The sequence below is a fragment of the Serinus canaria genome, chromosome 17, assembly GCF_022539315.1.
Source record: "Serinus canaria isolate serCan28SL12 chromosome 17, serCan2020, whole genome shotgun sequence".
In the NCBI taxonomy this organism is placed as follows: domain Eukaryota; kingdom Metazoa; phylum Chordata; class Aves; order Passeriformes; family Fringillidae; genus Serinus; species Serinus canaria.
Window position 1 is genome coordinate 9,920,913 of NC_066330.1, and position 19,751 is coordinate 9,940,663.

The 19,751-nt window shown below is 54.5% G+C and overlaps 2 protein-coding genes across 7 annotated transcripts; one reads left to right on the plus strand and one right to left on the minus strand.

The window, feature by feature from the left end:
* Window positions 1-45: 45 nt before the first annotated feature.
* Window positions 46-9,749, minus strand: WDR31 (WD repeat domain 31). Of its 6 annotated transcripts, none has more exons than XM_018917853.3 (11): window positions 9,687-9,749; window positions 8,751-8,847; window positions 7,369-7,460; window positions 6,522-6,648; window positions 6,068-6,142; window positions 5,025-5,169; window positions 4,841-4,941; window positions 3,865-3,932; window positions 3,332-3,473; window positions 2,389-2,551; window positions 46-1,056 (listed from the first exon to the last, which is right to left on the minus strand). In XM_018917853.3, exons 3-11 carry the CDS (start codon window positions 7,413-7,415, stop codon window positions 896-898), a joined length of 1,029 nt encoding a protein of 342 aa, XP_018773398.3. In that variant the 5' UTR covers window positions 7,416-7,460; window positions 8,751-8,847; window positions 9,687-9,749; the 3' UTR covers window positions 46-895. The 6 variants fall into 6 exon arrangements, with proteins under 6 accessions (XP_018773398.3, XP_030088079.1, XP_009091778.2 ...); XM_030232219.2 differs by having other exon boundaries at window positions 46-587; window positions 7,369-7,463; XM_009093530.4 differs by having other exon boundaries at window positions 7,369-7,463.
* A 33-nt stretch (window positions 9,750-9,782) lies between these two features.
* On the plus strand, window positions 9,783-19,213 carry BSPRY (B-box and SPRY domain containing). Its single transcript, XM_009093646.4, has 6 exons — window positions 9,783-9,851; window positions 10,418-10,516; window positions 11,425-11,655; window positions 13,249-13,274; window positions 14,406-14,530; window positions 18,591-19,213. Exons 1-6 carry the CDS (start codon window positions 9,828-9,830, stop codon window positions 19,118-19,120), a joined length of 1,035 nt encoding a protein of 344 aa, XP_009091894.1. The 5' UTR covers window positions 9,783-9,827; the 3' UTR covers window positions 19,121-19,213.
* Window positions 19,214-19,751: the final 538 nt, after the last annotated feature.

The following is a 19,751-nucleotide window of genomic DNA, read 5'->3' on the forward strand; positions in this document are numbered from 1 at the left end:
AGGGTCTGCAGCTCCTCCTGAGGGGTAGCTCTGATCCCTGTGACAGGGACAGGAGCCAGGAACGGCTGCAGCTGGGCCAGGGCAGCTCAGGCTGGAGCTCAGGGCAAGGTTCTTCCCCCAGAGGGTGCTGGCACTGCCCAGGCTCCCCAGGGAATGGGCACGGCCCCGAGGCTGCCAGAGCTCCAGGAGCCTTTGGACAGCGCTGCCAGGGATGCCCAGGGTGGGGTTGGTGGGGGGTCTGGGCAGGGCCAGGGGCTGGGCTGGGGGAGCCTGGTGGGTCCCTCCACCTCAGGGGGTTCTGTGATTGGATGAAAACCTTCAGGAGTAAAGACAAGACAGATTCACCTCACTGCTGTCAGCTGGAGAGCAGCTGTCTGTTCCTTGGGAACATGAGCACAGTTCCTTCCAGGGAAAATATGATGGAATGAGAGGCCAGCAACTAACACAGAAGAATTATTTCATTGCAGTCTCCTGAGGTCCAAGCCCAGGTCCAGCTGTGTGTGCTCAGCCTGGTGCTCGAGTATCTGTCCCTTGGTCCTGGTGTCTCATCTCCTTCTGCCCAGCCTGTGCCTCTGGCTGCAGGGAGGCTTTATAAGGAAAATGCAGGAGGTTCAGTGAGGAGCAGGAGCTTGGCCTGAAGGCTCCCAGGGTTTGGCTTTTCTCCTGGATAGCTTTGATGCTTCCCTGTCACCCACAAACCAACCAGCAACTCCCCCAGCCCTGCTGCTGTACCCCACAGGCGCAGAGTCCTGCTGCCCAATGTCAGGGCAGCTCTTGGGGGTCACATCCCCTCCTGGGACAATCTGTGACAGTGGAGAGGGGGGGTGTCCAGTGCTCAGAACGCTGCCAGCTGCCACCTCCTCCAGGAACAGTGTCTGACAGGGGGTTCCAGTGCTCAGAATGCTGCCACCTCCTCCAGGGCCAGCTCTGCTCCGCCCCTCACACGGAGCACGTGGATGCCGGAGTTGGAGCTGGCACAGAGCAGGGTGGAGCTGTCGCAGGCGGCCAGCGAGGCCAGCGGGCCCGAGCCCTCGAGGCACAGCGTGGCCAGGCAGGCTGCAAGGGAAGGGACAAGGGAGGGATGTTGGGTTTGCTGAGATGGGGCAGGGCCACACCAACCTCCCACATCCAGGCTCTGCTTGCCTGAGATGGGTCAGCTGCTGCCTGGATCCACACTTCAACACCTTGGAATGTGTCCCTGGTAGAGAGAATCACCCCTGTGCATTGCCCAGTCAGGCCTTGGCTGACAGGGATCCAGACTGGGGTCAGGCTCCTTCCTGGGAGAGGAAGCAGGGCTGGATGGACCTAGAGCTCCTACTGGGCAGAGCTGCAGGATGTGCCTGAAGCCATTTCCAACACCCCTTTTCCCCCCAAATATTTTACAGTTTTCCTAAGGGCTGTGCTACGCTCACCACATGGTTTTGATGAGGGAAAGAGAAATAAGATTTACACAGGAGCCTTTCTGTTTGTGTCTGATATTAAACCCCTTAAGACAGTTTGTGCAGAGACCCCAGCCCAGGCTGAGCTGCAAACAGAGCTGTACTTGGCCTGGAGCCACAGACATCTGCCTCTCCTGATGACCTGCACCCTTCCCAGAGCAGCTGGATTATGGCTCACCCAGCTGGGAAGGCAAGAGGATCAAAGCTGCTGCCACCCCACAGCCATCCTGGGTGCACAGGAAAGGAACAGGTAAGAGAACAGAAGGTCCTTCTCTGCAGGAAAGCCTCAGGTTTCTATTTTCATCGCATCTTAAATAAGTTCCCTTGGAGAGGGGCTTAGCCCCGGGGAGTGTCTAATGCTGTGAACCTGAACAGCTCCCAAGAGGTCTCTGCCTGCAGCACAAGGGTTACTAAGAACCTGCTGCCATGGCAGGGCTTGGCAGACAAACAAACCCCTTTGTGTCCAACTCAGGGAGGGACTCACCACCAGGTTTAACCCCAAAATGCCCACGATTCCCTTTCAAGAGGACAACCAAAATGAGGGTCCAGCCTCTTGGCTGTCCAGCCCTCTGTCCTCCAGTACAAATTCTATTCCTTACAACTTTCTACTTGTACCTGCAGAAGTCTCTGGAGTTCCCCTGTTCTTTTTCCTTTTTATCATTTATCCTTTCATGGCTTAACTCAGATGTATCTTTAAAAGCTGCCTGGTAATTCTTCCTTTCAGCTGAGAGAAGATCCCTGTCATCTGAGACATGCAGCTCCTTCATGTTTGTTGAACCCTGGGTTTGCTCCAGGCCATTTCTCCACCCTGCCCTGCAGCTGGCTTGGAGTAAACTCCAGAGATTGCAGCAGTCACCCTGCCCACCATCACCACAAAGAGACAGAACTGGGGGAAGTGGGTTTGTTATCCAGGAGAAAGGAGCACAGAGTGGGCAGGAGCATCCCCTACCTGCAGTGCCTTGGTCCCAGACCTTCACTGTGCTGTCGCTGGATGATGTGGCAATGCTGGGGGCGAGTGTGGGGCCCCAGGGCAGGAAGACACAGGAGGTGGTGGTCTGAAAGTGCCCTTTGTACTCACACACTCGGCCCCTGGTCTGCCTCAGGTCCCAGAGCTGCAGGAAAAAGACAGTGGTAGAACCCCAGCTCTTGTTTTACCAAGACAGGAAGGTGGGTTGGGATAAAAGAGCTCCTCACCAATCCTCAGAGTGCCATGGCTATTGCCTTTATCCCTGCTCCTGCTCACAGTCCTGGAGAACATCAAAGCCCAAAGGATTTTCACCACTGGTGACCGAGTACGTGGCCACACCCACTAGAGCCAACAAGATAAGGCTGTATGGGCAGATAAGAAGTGTCCAGCCTGCTCCCATCCTCAGCCCTGCCCACCCTGGGATGGGATAGTTTCATCCTCTTGATCCTCACACACAGGGCTGAAAATCTGCAGGACTCAATCCCTGGTTTGAAAACAGCTCGAGCAAAGGATCCCTCACAGGATTTCTGCAAGAACCTTGTCTTCCTCAATGGCATCCATTGTTTTTTCCCTGTGTTTTTTACTGAAATGAAATTCCAGACTGATTTGGGTTGGAAGGAACTTTAAAGCCGATCTTGTTTCAACTCCCTGCCATGGCACAGATTACACTCACTAGATCAGGGTGCTGCAAGCCCCATCCAACCTGACCTTGGACACTTACAGGGAGGGGGCAAATCCCAGTGGTTTAATCAGAAGGAATAACTACTGATATTCCCCAAGCAAAACTTCCCAAAGAGACAGGCACGAAGACCCTCAAGGCAGTGGGAGCACTCAGAGCCTTGAGCAGTGGTGTGCTGCTCTCCCTGCCTGCCATGGATGGGGGAGGGGAGGGAGCAGGAGCCCAGGGCTCGCTGCCGGCACTCACGGTGGCCTCGGCGCCGTGGCCAGCGGAGCCGCTGCTGCTGCTGAGGCAGTACCGCCCGTCCTGGCTCACGTCACAGCATGTCTGGATGTGCTGCTTGGCTGGGAACGTGTGGGCCACCTGCAGCTCCCGGCTGTCCCACACCCTGCAGGGAACAGCAGTGGCCAGGGGGACCCTAAGGCATCATCACCCCGATGGCTTCCCTCTGTGCCCTCCCATACACCCTGGCTGTGCCCACAGCTGCTCCAAAGCTCTCCCTGCATTTATCCATGCTGCATCACTCTCCAGCTTGCTTTCTCACAAATTCTCCTCTTCACCTGCAGTCACCACCCAGTGCTGCTCCCAGCAGGGAGTTGTCCCTGCTCCCAGTGCTGCTCCCTGCTCCCAGCCCCTGTCCCTGGCTGGAGGTCACATTCCCAGGTGAGCTGGCAGGTGGCTTTTAGCCACACCAGCAGTGGTCATGACAACCAACCCCACAATAGCCCCAGGTGCCTCAGGCCCTACCTCCCTGCTCTCTGGCCACCGGGAGAATTTACCTGGTGGTTTTATCCTCTGAGGTCTGGATGACATAAGGCTCCCCAGGAACCCAGCACAGGTGTGTGACCTGTGGAAAGGGAAGGATGAGCAGGAGCCACCTCTGTGTGCAGCCCAGGCTGTGTCTGCCTGAGGATGGAACCACTGAGCTCCCATCCTCTCCCTCCTCCTGGGTTGGGAACTGGAAATGTTGGATGAAGACTTTTTCTGCTCCCCTGCTAGGTCCAGTCCCAGTGGGGCTGCTGGGGGTGATTGAGGCTGGGAAGTGCCAGCAGCAGGACACAGAGCCATGGGAGCAGGGACAGCACAGGCACCAGGGGCTGGTACAGGAGGAAATGCAGCCCCACTGCACAGGGCTTGTTCGCTCAGGAGAAAAGGAGACTCAGGGTGATCTTCTGGCTCTCCACAACTCCCTGCAGGAAGGTGCAGCCAGGTGAGGGTCAGGTTCTGCTCCCAGGGAACAAGCAATTAAAAGAAATTGCCTCAAGTTGTGCCAAGGGAGGTTTAGGTTGGATATTGGGGAAAATTTCTTTGCTGAAAGTGTGGTCAGGCATTGGCACAGGCAGCCCCAGGCAGTGGTGGAGTGACCATCCCTGGAAGAATTTAAAAGCCGTGTAGATGTGGCACTTGGCCTGAGTTAGTGGTGGCTGTGGCAGTGCTGGGGGAATGGCAGGACTCTGTCTTAGAGGTCTTTTCCAACCTCAGTGATTCCATGACTCTGTGTGCTTCCAAACAGCTCTGAGTTAGAGCATTGATAAATTGCCATGAGTCTGTCGATACCTTTGTGCTCCTGGGTTTGTTGTTACCTGGAGAAGAATACCAGCCTCAAGCTGAGCCTGCCCAGGTGCACAGTGTCCCAAGGGCTCTCTTTGGCACCAAGCTCCCAGAAAATCCCCTCTGCACAGCTCCACGTGTGACAAACAATGTGGGCAGGGAGATGGATGATGGGATGGGATTTGAGAAACCAGCAGATCCTACCAGGTTCCTGGAGATTGCAGCTCTGCCCAGACACTCCCCGGTCTCAGTGTCCCACTTGCACACGGTGTTGTCCCGGGAGCCCGTGCACAGCTGGGAGGCATCTGCAACCACAAGTTAGTATCAAAAACAAGGCAGGAAATGCTGTCAGTCAGTCCCTGGGGACTGGGAGCTTGTTGTCCCTCACCTGGGCTCACAGCCAGTCCAGTAACAACCAGGTCATGTCCTGGGAAGTGCTGGCTTGGCCCCGAAGCCCCGTGAAGCTCCCACATCATCACCGTCTTGTCCCGGGATGCGCTGAAGACTCTGTTGGAGTCAAGGGCTGAGGTGACCTGCCAAGGACCAGAAGGAGAAGCTGCTCATCCTCCCACCCAGCTCATAGGGAAAGCATAACTCTGCTCCTGTCCTGCCACAGCCCAACACATGCAGGAACATGACTCCCAGAGCCTGGCCTCCCAACTCTGTCCCTTATCCCCTCAGAGCCAGGGATGGTGGCTGGGTGCTCTCAGGTCTTGTTCTTAGAAACCATTCCTTTTATAGGGAAAACATCCTTACAAACCCAAATGAGCCCAGTGCAGAGCTGTTTTGAGCACTGAGGTGAACAAAGCCCCCTTTGTCTTTGCAGTACACACAGCCCAGGGGACCCACTAGGGCTGTCCCCTGTGGAGGTGCACTGGCCACAGCATGCACAGCTACACCCCCGCTGCATGTCTGTCCTCCCAGAAGCCTGCCTGGCTTTGTCATCCCAATTCCAGAAAGGAAATTAAAGCCCTGCTATTCCCAGAATATGCCAGCTATGGCACATGACATGGGTATTCCCAGAATGTCTCAGCCAGGCATGGCTGATTTGTGGAATAATGTCAAATCCAGCAGAATGAGGCCTGAAGAAAAGTGAATGGCATCTCTGCATCAAAAGCTTGACCTCATAATTCATCCTGAGCTTTTGCTATACAGTCTCTTGGAAGTGAAGACAAGCTCACATCCAGACCTCCTGCAGCCCTTTTTAGTCTGAATGCAACACTCCATGCTGCTTCCAAAAGTATCTGTTGGGACTTTGGGAAAAACCTAATGTGTTCTGATGACAGAATCATGAATCATTAAGTTTGGAAAAGACATTTAAGGTCATCAAGCCCAACCATCCCCAGCTGGACACCAGGAATATCCTGATCCCACCTTTCCTGTGGATGACAAATGAGTGCTCCATCATTCCTGGCTCCCCAGCTCTCTCACCTTGGTGACCTCATGCTTGTGGCCGGTGAAGTGGCGCAGGGCAGCCCCGGACCTCCAGCTGGACACAGCCACACTCTGCAGGGACAGGGACAGGGGTCAGCATGAGAGCAGAGCAGGGAGGATATGTCCTAGCAAGGCTTGTGCACAGTCCACGGAACTGGTTCCTCTGGTTTTCAGCTCCTAGAGCATGTACAGCTGTCCTTAAAGACAGGTGATGTAAGAGTCAGTCTGGCGATCCCAAGTCTGGGTGGGAGCATTTGATGTGATATGAGCTCTGGAGAGGTTACAAAATTTGATTCCATGTGCTTCAGGGTGTGCCCTCACTCTAAACTCATTTTTCCCTTTTAAATTCAGGCACTGACACAGCCACCATACACGGAAATGTTCAAAGCTCACATTTCAACCTTACTTTTGAAGCTGTTGATGTATTATCCTGTCCCAGGGGATACCTCACCTTATCCCTTCCTCCTGACACACACAGGTCTGGTTTGAGGGCAGCCACTGAGGTGACAGCGTCGGTGTGAGCGCTGTGCTGCCGGGAGGCGCCAGCGGGTCCCGTCTGTCCCACGGAGCTGTCGGCCCTGCAGCGGAACAGGGACAGCAATGGGAGCTGCAGGGGCTGGGAGGAGAGGTCAGGTGCCATTTCCTGGCACCTCTGGCATCTTCTGACATGACAACATCTGTCTTGGAAAGCCAGAGAGAGGCTGTGAGTGAAATGGAGCAGACCTATCCCAGCTCCAGAGCTGTTGAATATTTAATTGTCCCTCACTCTCTGCTGGTGCAAAGAAGAAAAGAGATTTTGACCTCACCAGCCTCCACACTCACATGGGTCAGGCTCTGCTGCTCTTTGCTGTGACACCTCCCTGACCACGAGTCCCCCCACTGCCATCCTGTGCTGCTCTCCTGGCACAGAACCCTCTCCCTGCTGCCAGGGACTGAATGATTTCATCTTGGCCACGAAGGCTGGTGACAGGCTCTGAGGACACAACAAAGCAGTTTGGGTATTTGGGCCACAGAGCCACTCCTGGAGCTGTTCCCCTTCAGAGCTCTGCCTCAGCCATCACAGAGCACAACCACTGCCATGGTTATGTGCTTGGCCATTCCTGGCAGTGGCACTTGGGATTTCAGTCCCCCAAGAAGCTGAGCAGACTTTAAAAGTGAGGGTTAGAAATGAAAATCTGGTTCAAACATCCAGTAATGAAACTAAACCCATGTGCTTGCCATATTCTCTGCTCATTTGTGCTCTCTTCACTCTCACACCTGGTTTATTAACAAGACTTGATCTCACAGCGTTGCTTTACCTGTATTTGGTGGTGTGGAAGCTGATTTTACTCTGCAGTTTCCCCATGGTCCTGGCAACCAGTGGTGGGTGTCACATCAGCACCTCGGGCACCTGCTATGGGGACATGACCTGTGGGTGAGGGGACATGGCACCACCAGGGATCCAGAGGGGTTTCTGTTTGTCACACATACAGGATAAGGTGCTGGTAATGTGCTATCTACATCCTAACTCCATTCAGAGTAAGGAGAAAACCTCAGAGGAGAGGACATCTGGAGGTCCCGAGTGGAACCTTTAGCTTAGAGCAGAGCCAGCAGCAGGGTGAGGTCACTGGGACCTCACACTGAGCTTAAAAATGTCCAAGCTTGGTAAGGCCACAACAGTGATGGAGCTGCTGCCTGTCACTCTTTACACCTCCTGCTACTCCTGGATCTGGTCTGGACTTCCATACATCCTGGAGATCTCAGTGTTTGGCTTGGTGAAGACAAACACCTTCAGACTGAAACTGCCAGCAACTGGTGGGACCAAGTGCAGGCACAGGCAGTCCCAGCTCAAGTATTGCCAGCCAGCCTGGGCATGAAGTGATCTTTCCCTGGGCTGAGGGAAAGATCAGAGAACACTTTGGGAAGAGTTTCCATGTCCATACACCAGTTCCAGGCACAGCAAGACTGTGTGGATAACCCAGATGCATTTAGCAAACAGCTGCTGGCCAGGCTGGGGCCAGGCTGGTCCCTCCCCAGAGGGGTCAGCACCGCCAGACCCTGCAGACCCACCCAGGTGAGGAGCAGCACCTCCCCCATGTCCTCACAGACGGAGCAGAAACCAGTCTCAGTGACAGTGAATTGTCACAGACAATAACTGCCTGCAGCTTAGCTCGAGGCACACTAATTGGATTTAGTCTGCTGGCATGCCCATCTTCCATGGCTGCAGCATTTTGCTAATGAAAATCAGGGAAAAAAAATCCCAATCTGCTCTTTCCAGCAAAAAACTGCTTGAAGGTTCTGCCCACAAAAAAAAAAAAAAAAAGTGTAAACCAAATCCTGGAAGTACTGAGCAAAAGCTTTCTACAAAATTCCTTTTCTAATTTTACCCTGACAGCCTTTGTGATTAGCAATTAGTAATACCAGTTAATCTCCTGCTGTTCTATCCATGAGTTTGCATGTTCCAAAGACGTGAGGATGATCAATCTTACAGCTGAGGGGCTGTGTTAATTTGGCAATTTATTCTTTCAATCAGACCAAGTGCCCCAATCATTTCAGTCCATCAGGAACATGATTTTTCTCTGACAGTGGGAGAACTCTGGAAGTCGCAAAACAAGACTCTAGGAAAAGCTAAGGCGGGAATTCTGAGTTTTTAATGATGGTTACTGTTTCCAACCAGCACTTAGTTCATGTTCACCCCTACCTGCACATCTGCTCACAGGGAGCTGCCCGAGGCCAGGTGAGGCTGCAGTGAAGGTGGGAGCTTTGTCCTGTCTCACTGTTTTCCTGCCTCTTCCTCACTGCAAGAAAGAGCAGATTTTTCTGCATCCTGGATGAGAACAGTGCTCAGGCAGGATGTTAATCCTAGGTTTTGCTGTCTGTATCCCGACACATGTTTATCTATCAGCTGCTCCACCACAAAGCTAAAAACTCAGGGATCCCACAACAACTGATCCACACCAAGCTTCAACTCCAGCAGCCTGAGTTTCATGCTGGAGGACGCCCTTAACCTCCCTTCCCCCCAGATTCATCACTTGACAGAAATCAAACACCTTTTTTACCGAATTGTTTTTGAAAAATAAGCCATGCTGCTGCGTCCACCTGCCAGGCTCTGCAGTGAAACCTTTGCCCTGGGATAAGGAATGTCAACAACCACAACAGCAGAACAGGGACCCCAGCAGAGCTGTCCCACCCTCATGGGAGAATAAGCATCCCTTCGAGGAGGGTGTTTGGCTTTGGGGAGAATGGGGGACATCATGGGTTCCTGGAGCTGGCTGTGACCCCACAGTGGTTCTGGCAGGACTCTGTGTATAGGGGTGACCCTGTGGGGTTAAATGGGGCATCCTGGGTCTCTATGGATGGGGGTGACCCTGTGGAGTTAAATGGAGCATCCTGGGTTTCTATGGATGGGGGGGGGGGCTTTTGAGGGTCAGTGGGAGCACCCCGGGTCCCTGTGATGGGGGTGGCTCTGTGGGGTTCAATGGGAGCATCCCGAGGGAGCCCCTCAAGTGCCATGTGCCGCTGGCAGGGGCGAGGCGAGGCAGCCCTCGGGAAAGGTTTGTGAGGAAAGGTTTGTGGAGAATCGCGTCCCTGCGCTGGGGCAGCCCCGCGGCCCGCCCCGGCCCCGCCGCGCACTCACCCTCAGCGGCCCCGGCGCCGTCCCGCCCGTGCCACCGCCCGCTGCCGGCTCCTGGCGGGGCCGGGCAGGGGCGGAGCCGAGCAGGGAGCGCCGAGCGCGGCCGGGCGGGGCCGCCGCCCCCGCGGCAGGTGCGGGCACAGCATGGCCCAGGCCGAGCGGCTGCGGGTGAGCGGTGGGACCCCGGGCCGGGCCGGCTGAGGGGAGCGCGGGTCTGGGGAGTTCTGGCGGGACGGGGGCTCCGGGCGGGTGTGTCGGGGAGTGTAAGGACTCATGTGTGGGTATGAGTGTCCCTGGGGGAATATGGGGCTCCCTGGGGGTGGTGTGGTGGCCCGGTGGCGGTATGGGGCCACAGGGGTCCCTGACGGGGTATGGAGGTGCAGGACGGGTTGTGGGGTCCCTGGGGTGTGTGGGGCCGCGGGGGTCCCTGGCAGGGTGTGGGGTCCCTGGCAGGGCGTGGGGCCATGACGGTGCTTCCCACGGGGAGCTGGGTGCTCTGAAGGAGCCCCTGGCGGGTGTGGGCCCACCCAATGAGGGGGACGGGGGCTCTGCGAGGGGCTCCCGGCAGGTGTGAGGCCCTGGTGGGGTGTGGGACGGTTCAGGGGTCCCCCGTGGGGATGGGGGCTCTCTGTGGTGTGGTGAAGGGGACCGGGCAGGTGTGGTTGTGGGGTGGCTGCCGGGGCTCGGGGCCCCGTCCAGCCCCGCACCCATCACCGCGCTGCTCCGTGCCCCAGAACAAGCTCGTGGAGCGCTGCGAGCGGATCCAGCTGCAGAGCGCGGCCATCGCCCGGCACGTGGACGAGGTGCTGCCTGCCAAAGACCAGGGCGTCCAGGTGAGTCCCGGGGGCTGGCCCTGCCTGCTCTCTGCTCCCCATTCCCGGAAGGGATGCTCAGCTCCCCGGGTGGGGGAAACATCGGGATGCGGCTGTGGAAATGGAATGCCAGGGTGTGCCGGAAATTCCTGCTTCATTTGCCTAGAAAATGTGCACAGACAATGGTGTGAGTGTACAACAATCAAGCATCCTACTAGGATCAGTGCCTTAGAATTCCTAGGTTTATTTGATTTGTTCCTTGCTGTCACTGAGGATGAGGAAAAAGGACAGTGATAGAATATAGAATCTCGGACTGGTTTGGATTGGAAGGAAGCTTAAAGACCCCCCAGTTCCAACCATCTACCATAGGCAGGGACACATCCCACTATCCCAGGTTGCTCCAAGTTCCATCCAACCTGGCCTTGGACACTTGCAGGAATCCAGGGACAGCCGCAGCTTCTCTGGGCACCCTGTGCACCTCACCACCCTTGCAAGGAAAATTTCTTCCCAATATCCCATCTAACCCTGCCCTCTGGCAGTGGGAAGCCATTTCCTCTTGTCCCAAGTCCCTTTCCAGCTGTCCTGGAGCCCCTTTAGGCACTGGAAGGGCCTGTAAGTTCTCCCTGGTGTCTTTCCTTCAGGCTGAGCACCCCTAGCTATCTCAGCCTGTTCTCCTGTTTCTCACCCACAGTGAATCTCTGGAGATTTTCTGAGGGACAGGACTCTGGTCCCTCGCAAGTTGTTGCTTAGGTACCGGACTGGCTGAGGAGGCAGTGGGCACGTTTGGGACTGGTATGGTGCCAAGTGCCATGGGCTCAGTTTACAGAGTAGCACCAATGGCTGAGCCCCAGGAGCACAGGCAGAAGCAGCTGGGGCTCCTCTCGGGGCTGGGGCAGGGCTGATGCTCCTGCTGTGTCCTTGCGTGGCAGAGCGCAGCCAGCGCGGCGCGGGAGCTGGTGGTGCAGAGGCTGCTCCTGGTGGGGAAGGCCTGTGAGAACGAGGAGCAGCGGCTGCTGGAGAGGGTGCACACCGAGGAGGAGCGGGCACACCAGAGCATCCTCACCCAGCAGGTGCACTGGACAGAGGCTCTGCACAAGCTGGGTGCCCTCCGCACCTACCTGGTGGACATGATCACCAACCTGGATGACCAGGGCCTGCTGGTGAGTACTGTGTGTCAGGCAGCCCAGAGCTGACCTGCTCATCTTGTCATGGGACTTAAATTCAGAGTTCAGCAGGTGCTGTGCTGCCAGTGGGGAGGCAGAGGTGGGCAGGATATAAAGAATTCACAGAATCACCAGGTTGGAAGAGACCTTAAAGGTCATCGAGTCCAACCCATGCCCTAACACCTCAACTAAACCCTGGCACCCAGTGCCACATCCAGGCTTTTTTTAAATACTTCCAGGAGTGGTGACTCCACCACCTCCCTGGGCAGGCCATTTACAGATGTTTGCAGGTCTTGCTCAGGGAACCTCCTTGATCTGATCCTAATAAGCCCTTGTGGTTTCCTGTTGGTTCCTGGAGCATCTGCTCTGCCTGATCCTGCTCTTGCTTGCAATGAGATCCAGAACCACCCAGGTTCAGGTCTCCAAGCTCTGGGCTTGTAGTTGCCCTTAGGCTGGACAGCCAGGACAGCTCTGGGTTGTGAGCTGCTCTTACAATAGTTAGTTGTGCCACCAGTTTTCTAGTGTCTAGTTTAATCAAAACTGACCCTTGGAAACACCTGCAGCTCTTCTGGAAAGCCCTCTGTGTTGCCTGGCTTAGCCCTGTTAGGGGTGCAAATATTTGCCGTGCAAAGCAGCCTGTGCTTCCCTTTGCTCAGTTCCTTCTCTGGTTATTGAACCATCTGGGTTCACCCAAGTGATTTATCTCATTTTAGATGTGAGCAGGACCTCTGCCTTGCCACCACCATGCTCAGGTTCTGCTTTCCATGTGTAAATTTGTCAGGAGAGGAGCAACAGTTTGGCTTGAAAAACAGACTCTCATCTGCCCCATGGAAAGAGGGCAGATGCTCCTTTGGTGGGAAAGGCACTTCCTATCCTGCCCCAGCACCTCAGCATGCTGGGCTGTAGCTGCACCATAAAGAGGAGAGTTTGGAGACCAGGATCCATCAGCTGCCTGTGGCAGAGAGCAGCCACACCCTCAGTTTCTCCTTTTGGAAGGGAATTAGGGGTTCATGTGTTCTCCACCTTGGGCTGTCAGTGTTGGTACTTGTGCCTATCTGGAATCAACACATTCCATGCCACAGGAAAGCTGAAGGCATGCAAAGTGCACTGCTTGGATTTGAGCAGGGATCAGGTATTTTCTTATCACTTTGCTGTACCTTGAGAGTGCCTCATGCCCAGCAGGTACAGAAACAAATGGCACTGACCATGAGGTCACCTTACTCTTGGCTTAGTCCCTGCAGCCTCTCTCCTTTGCTGGAAGCCCTGGGGTTGTTTGCTGGGAGCACAGGCTGTTCCTGCAGCCTGCCCTAGTGGGGTGGGGATAGAGAGGGAACAGCAGACAGTGTCCCAGCCACATGTGCAATGTGTTGCCTTCAGCCATTCCCACTCATTTTCAGAGCTGGGAATGTTGCAGCTGAAGAAAATGGATGTTGGATGCTCCTGCTGCTCCCCAGGGCTGGGGTTGGGATGAGGGATGGCTTCTCTGGGTCAGGAAGGGGAATGCTGCTCCCCAGGTCCTGGGCTTGCTGTGTTTGGGGTGTCTTCTGTGGGGATTTAAGTTCTGATGACTCTCTTTTTCATTGTCCCCAGTGTGCAGAACAAGAGATCTTTGAGAGGTCAGTACCTGGCTGCTCCTGGTCCTTCCCCTGACCCTGCTTCAAGCTTTCCCTGCTCCTGCTCCACACCTGCATCCCCACAGCTCCTGTGCTGTGTGCCATGACTCAGGCACCCCATGACATCTCCTTTGTCCCTCGTGCTGCTTTTGTTGTGGACTAGGACAGAGCACAGAGATGCCAGCGTGGCCTCTTGTCTCTGCTCCGTGTGCTGTGCTGCATCTGGAGATGCTCCATGTGCTTTCCCAGATCAGCAGTCCTTGCTTATGGGAGAATTTCTGCAGCTTCTTAGAAAACCACAGGGCTTGCTGGGGGATGGAGCAGACCTGTGCCAGGCTGTTGGCAGCAGGTGGGATGGTCTGTGCTCCATGTAGGGGGTGGCTGGCACAGCATTTCCCCAGCTCTGCTTGGGCAGGGAGAGCCAGGTGCAGGTCCCAGTGTCCCCAACAGCCCTGTCACTGACACTGGGCTGCCCTTCATGAAGCACCTTGGTGGCTGTGTTTCTATTTAATCTATTTCATTTTATTTAAGTAATTTATTTCTTAAATAAAATGAAGGTATTTCTTAAATAAAATGAAGCTGTGAGGGTGCTGGCCCTGGCTGCACTGTGCTGCCCAGCGGGCCTGGGGGGGTATTTGTGTCTGTGGAGAGTATGGAATGTGCCCCAGCACATCCCCAGCAGCCTGTGCCACAGCCTGTCCTCACAACCAGGAGTTCTGCAGGCCACAGAGCCAGCAAAGCCCTGGCTCTGTGCTGGGTGAAACCTTTGTGCCCAGACTGTGGGGCTCTGGCAAGAGAGGGAAATCTGATTCTTTGCATGTTCATTGTGCTCCCCTGGTACCCTGATGGTCGCTCTCAGACACGTTTATTTACCCTGTGTCTGCTGAGTGAGGAGCTGTTGACTCAGGCTGCTGGGATGTGTTTTACAACACTGCAGCCCTTTCACCAGGAACTGTAAGCAGAGCCAACCGAAAGTATCACTCAGGGTGAGAGCTGGCCCAGACACCCCAGCTGTGGTCTCTCTGCAGCCAGAGCTCCTCTTTAACCTCTGCCATACCTCCTTGTAATCTTTTAAACACCTCCCAGCACAATAAATCATTGTATTTTGAAACAAGTCCTGTTTTCCTTTGCTAGGACGGAGGTGGCAGAGGGAATCTTGGAGCCACAGGAGTCCCTGAAGTTAAACTTTAATCAGAGCTGTGTTCAGAGTCCACTGCTGCATCGACTGTGGGCCTGTGCCGTGCTCTGCTGTCTCACAGGTCAGTGTCTTGCTCAGATCTCTCATGCTCCAGGGATTCCTGCACCCTCACTTGTGTTGTGCCCAGAGAAACACCCTCATGCTGTGTCTGAACTTCCTCACGCTGTGTCCTGCCCCTCTGCTCTCCCAGCCCCTGTTTCTTGGAGCCCATTCTGGGAGGCAGCAGCAGCTGTGGGAGATGTAGGGGGTGGCTCCAAGCAGTTGTGGCTCGGGGAAGAGCTGGAGTTTGAAAAGATTGTGTGTTTTATCAGCTCTGTGCCTTTAGCGTTGTGTGGTTTCTTTTGCTGTTTCCTGAGTCTCTGGGGGACAGCAGTGAAGCTGATGCTGCTGTGGGAATCTCTGTCACAGAAATCTCTGTTCACAGTGTTTAGCATTGGGCTGCTGGGGACTTGGAGAGGGTGATTTCTTCTGGGGGGTGTCTGTGATACTGCCCAGTGCAGGGGGCAGTGAGTAGATGGAGCAGCGTTCTGATCACAGGCTGAGGTTGTGGCTTGCACAAGCTGGTGGTTCTAGAGGTGTTTGTGCTCTGGCTCAGCCCGTGCTGTACAGCTGAGGCTGCACTGGAGGCATTTGCCAGGCCACTGACAGGCTCTGGGACTGGTTTACCTGGTTGGTGCTGGCTGTGTTAAGCAGGGAAAGACATTTTTCCTCTGGCTGTGGTGTGCTTGAATGGCTGGTTGTGAAATGTTTGCTTTTACTCTGGTTTCAGTCTGTTGTTAGAGTATTTCAAATGCATTTTTTGTTTCTCAGAGATGGCAAAATCCTTTGTAATTTGGCTTGTGAAGAATCCCTAGGGTGGTTTTTCCAAAACTGCTGTACAAACTTCTGATTTCTGCTTATCTTGCTGTGATTCTGATGAGCTGTTTCCAGTTTTTCCCTGTTTCCAGGCCCATCTCCAAAGTCTTCACTACTGGCTTTTATTGCTCTCATGGTTTTAAGTATTAGCTTGAGAGTCTATGCCTATCAAGCACTACCATCATGTGTTTATCTACTGCAAACTCTGGTGTTGCTCTCCTTTTGTGATTCATTTCCCTCTTTCAAATCTGTGAGTGCTGGCAGTTGAGGAAAGTGTCCCTGCAGGGGGTTGGGACTAGGTGATCTTTAGGGTCCCTTCCAGCCCAAATCACTCTGTGATTCTGTGCCAGTCCCTGCAGTGGTGCATGGACAGTGTCACAGAATCCCAGAATTGTTCAGGTTAGAAAAGACCTCTAAGACCATCCAATCCAACTTGTGATCACCTCCTTGTCACCCAGCCCAGAACACTGACTGCCAGGTCCAGTTGTGCCTTGGACCCCACCAGGGATGGTCATTCCACCACCTCCCTGGGCAGCCCCTTCCAGTATTTAACAGTCCAGTGAAGAAATTCTTCCTGAAAGAATCAGTGCAGCAGGTTCTCAATGTTCAGAGTTGTGGAGTCAAGCAGAAGCCTTTCCCTAATTTTCTTTGCTGTGACAAAATTTTTGTAAGGATTCCTTTCTCAACAGTATCCTTGTGAAATGTAATGACTTTAGGGCATTTGATTCTTGTGGTGGGTGTGCTGATGCACTTATTACACAGGAATTTAATTCTCTCTGGGGTTTTTTTTTGAGTGTGTGGTTACATTTCACAAGTCATTACTGCATTCTGAGGATGCCTGGTGTGTCCTTGTGGATCTCCTCCATCCCCAGGCCACTCTGGACCAAGCCTTAGAGATTTAATATTAACAGCAGTGGTCTGAGCTTGCCTTAAGACACAGTAATGTGAACTGTCAGCTCTGTGGTCCCTTCTCCCAAAGGCAGGTAAGCAGGTGGCTTTCTTGTTTATTTGCTTGAAAACAGAAAATTCCAAGCCTTGATGGCTCACTTCATAACCTCTAAAATACTTGGAAAGCAGCTGCAAAAGGGCCTCTTTTTCACTCTCAAAGATAAACATGATTCCTTTGATGACTTCACCTGGCATCCAGCTTTCTGTATCACTTCTGTTTGGGGTTGGCAGCTTCTTCCTTGCACCACAAGATGATGTAAATCTCCTGGCATCATTTTGGGAGGGATCTCAGTTCATGGGAACCTGGATTTTTAAAAGCAGCCAGATGTGCTGCAGCTCACACAAGTGTGCTTCCCAGAGCTGTTAACCATGGGAATTTATTGTCCCAGTATCCCTCATGTCCTAAGGCCACCCTGATGGATACAGGACACAGAGAAAATAGATTTGGGGGCGAGATGAATTCCCAGTGGAATCATTCATCAGAAGTATGTATGAAAATCCAGCTTTAATCATGACAAAACACTTGTGTGAAGGGCAAAATTTGCTGATCTGAATTACTGTGCTGTTATTTTGCCAGCACTTCCCCTCCCTCAGATGCTCCCCTGGAACTGCAGCTCCACAGCAGAGCAGTGTGGGTGTCACTGGGGTGGTGTTTCTCCACATGGATCACCGGGATGCAGCCCTAGGTCAGCTGTGTGTGGCACAACAGGAGGTTTAGTGCCCTCCTTCTGCCAGAGGAAGATAAAGTCTGGTGCTGCTGCGTTTTCTATTATTTCAGAGCAGCTTTGGCTTCCTGGAAAGCCGCCCTGCACAGCAGCAGCGTGGGCAGCCCCAGAGCCCTGTGGAGAGCTCAGTTTTGGCTGCTGTGTGGGGAAATAAATCATCAGATGAATGAGGCTGGCACCTCCTGCTGAAGGAAGTGCTGCTGGCTTCAGCTCCTCTTTGGGCTCACTCTTGCTTGCCATAACTCCTCCCTAACATGCACAGGTGCATGGCACTGATTTGCAAAGGGATAATTCAGCCTCTGTTCATCTGCCAGGGAGCACCTGGGCAGGTGCAGCCTGAGGGAGCCCTGGAGCATTGCTGCTGCTGGGTGCAGTTTGCTGCTAGAGGGATTCTGACCTGAATCCTGGATCAGGTCTGGGCTCTGGAATGACCCTCTTGAGGTCATCCTTTGGTTCTTGAAGGGCTCAACATGCTGTGCTCTGGCTGCTGAGCAGAGGGTGTTGAGCAATGGCTGGCATTGGCATGATAGGCTAGAGCTGCTGTCAAGGATGGCAGAGCCACTGAGTCACCTCTCCAGCTCTGATTCCATAGTGGTTTAAGACCTAAAATGAATAAAGTGAGGGTGGGGGAAGGCAGGGCAAGGAGGGGCACCTGCTGGCAGGAACTGGGTCTCCTCAGGAGCAGATGAGTCCGCTGGGCATCAGCCTCACCCCTGCTTCACCAGTTTAAGGACTGAGAGACACACTTCTGCAGTTCCACAGCCTGCAGACCCACAGAGGGGTCTCAGGGGGAAGCATGCAGCCAGGGCAGGGCACCATGATCTTAGAGATCTTTTCCAACTTTGACAGTCCTTTGATTCCATGATTTTGAAGTGGTGTAGACCCACAGTGGGTGCTGTGTCCTCTGGCCACCCTGGGCTGCTACTGGCTGGGTTTGTGCAGCTGGGCACCCTCTTATAACAGCTAAGCCAGGTCCAGCCACAGCCATGCTCAGCTCTAAGCCTGGTGCCAGCTCCCTGTGCTGCTCCCAGCACCTCAGGGTAGGTTGATCAACACCTGGGGCTTTGTGCTTTGTAGCAGGAAAGAGATTTCCCTGCCCGGCCCTCTCCAGTCCTGTTTTTCCAGCTTTGCAGGTTTTCTGCACACAGCCCTCCCAGTCTTGCCAGGCTCTTGGCTTCCCTGGCTGGGGGAGGAGCAGCCACGTCCTGCTCACCCACCGTGGGGGTGGGAAAGGACAGGAACTAGGTTTGGATCTCTCCCAAAAGTAGGGTGAGCCAAACCTGCTAAGTTCTGTTCTGTGGGGAGTCAGGCCAGGGTCAGAGGAAAATGACCAGGGCCTTTAGTGCAAGGTGGAGACGTGTCTGGTGAGTCTGGGCTTTGGTGAATCTCTGCCGTGTTCTGGCCCTGGCTGAGAGGAGAAGCTGTGGCACCCAGCCTGAGCCCCCAGCATTGTCACCTTGGGGAGCAGAGGGGCCCCAGGAGCGGTGTGTGAGGAGAGGGTGGTTGTGCTTGTGGTTCTCACAGCCATGACTACCTCAGGTGGTTCAGGTGGTGGCCACTGTGTCAGTGCTCATCACGTGGCTTCTCTTGCAGGCTCACAGGAGATTCACATCGATGAGAAAACCCTGAGCCCCCACCTCAGCCTGTCAGAAGACAAGAGAACCCTGACCTTCAGCCCCAAGAAAGCAAAGGTGGACTCGGGCTGCCCCGAGCGGTTTGACCACTGGCCCAACGCTTTGGCCACTGCACCTTTCCACTCGGGGGTGTGTGCCTGGAAGGTCAGCGTGGAGCAGAGCTGTGCCTACAAGCTGGGGGTTTGCTACAGCTCCGTGCCCAGGAAAGGCTCTGCCAACGAAGGCCGCCTGGGCTTCAACGCTGCCTCCTGGGTGTTCTCACGCTATGACAAAGAATTCCGGTTCCTGCATGCGGGGCAGCCCCAGCCCGTGGAGCTGATCAAGGCCCCGGCAGAGATCGGGGTCCTGCTGGACTTTTCAGGGGGGGAGCTGCTCTTCTACGACCCCGACTCCTGCACCATCCTCTTCTCCCACCACCAGGCCTTCCTGGAGCCTGTGTTCCCTGTGTTTGCCGTGGCACACCAGAGCATCTCGCTCGGCCGTGTGTGACTGTGTGTGCTCTGCAGTGCCTGGGGGAAGGGAGCCCGGGCAGGGCTGTGGGCTGTGTCCAGGGCCCTTCAGACAACACCTGCCTTCACACTATGCCTGTCCTCATGTGTTCTCTGCAATTTTCCTCTCGTCCCAGAGCCTACACCCTGTGCTAGGCTGAGGGGTCTGGGATTGCCTGCCTGGGCCAGCTGCTCCTAGGTGAATTGTGTGATTTCTGCCCCACCAAAGGCAGCTTTCTAGTCTACTGGTGGGCTGGAAAAAAGAGGAGAAATAGTGAGAGATATGTATGGAGAAATGGCAGGTAGGAGGCCTGTGGAAAGGGACACAGTGTACTCTACAACTCCTTGGCAGGAGGGTGGAGCTAGGGGGGGGTCAGGCTCTGCTCCCAAGCAATGCTGAAAGGACAAGAGGAAATGGCTTCAAGTTGTGCCAGGAGAGGTTTAGGTTGGATCATGGAGAAAATTCCTTCACTGGAAGGGTGGTCAGGCCCTGGCACAGGCTGCCCAAGGCAGTGATGGAGTCACCAGCCCTGGAGGGGTTTAAAAGGCATTGTGGATGTGGCACTTGAGGACCTGGTTTAATGGTGGCCTAGGCAGTTTTGGGGGAACAGCTGGACTCCATCCTAAAGGTC

Excerpts from the sequence above, each read along its gene's own strand:
- BSPRY (XM_009093646.4), top strand. The coding sequence starts at position 9,828 with ATGGCCCAGGCCGAGCGGCTGCGG. Across the intron at positions 11,656-13,248 it reads TGGATGACCAGGGCCTGCTG|TGTGCAGAACAAGAGATCTT; the intron begins GTGAGTACTGTG and ends CATTGTCCCCAG. Across the intron at positions 13,275-14,405 it reads GAACAAGAGATCTTTGAGAG|GACGGAGGTGGCAGAGGGAA; the intron begins GTCAGTACCTGG and ends TTCCTTTGCTAG.
- WDR31 (XM_018917853.3), bottom strand. The coding sequence starts at position 7,415 with ATGGGGAAACTGCAGAGTAAAATCAGCTTCCACACCACCAAATACAG. Across the intron at positions 4,942-5,024 it reads TGGACTGGCTGTGAGCCCAG|ATGCCTCCCAGCTGTGCACG; the intron begins GTGAGGGACAAC and ends TTGTGGTTGCAG. Across the intron at positions 3,474-3,864 it reads TCAGAGGATAAAACCACCAG|GGTGTGGGACAGCCGGGAGC; the intron begins GTAAATTCTCCC and ends TGTTCCCTGCAG.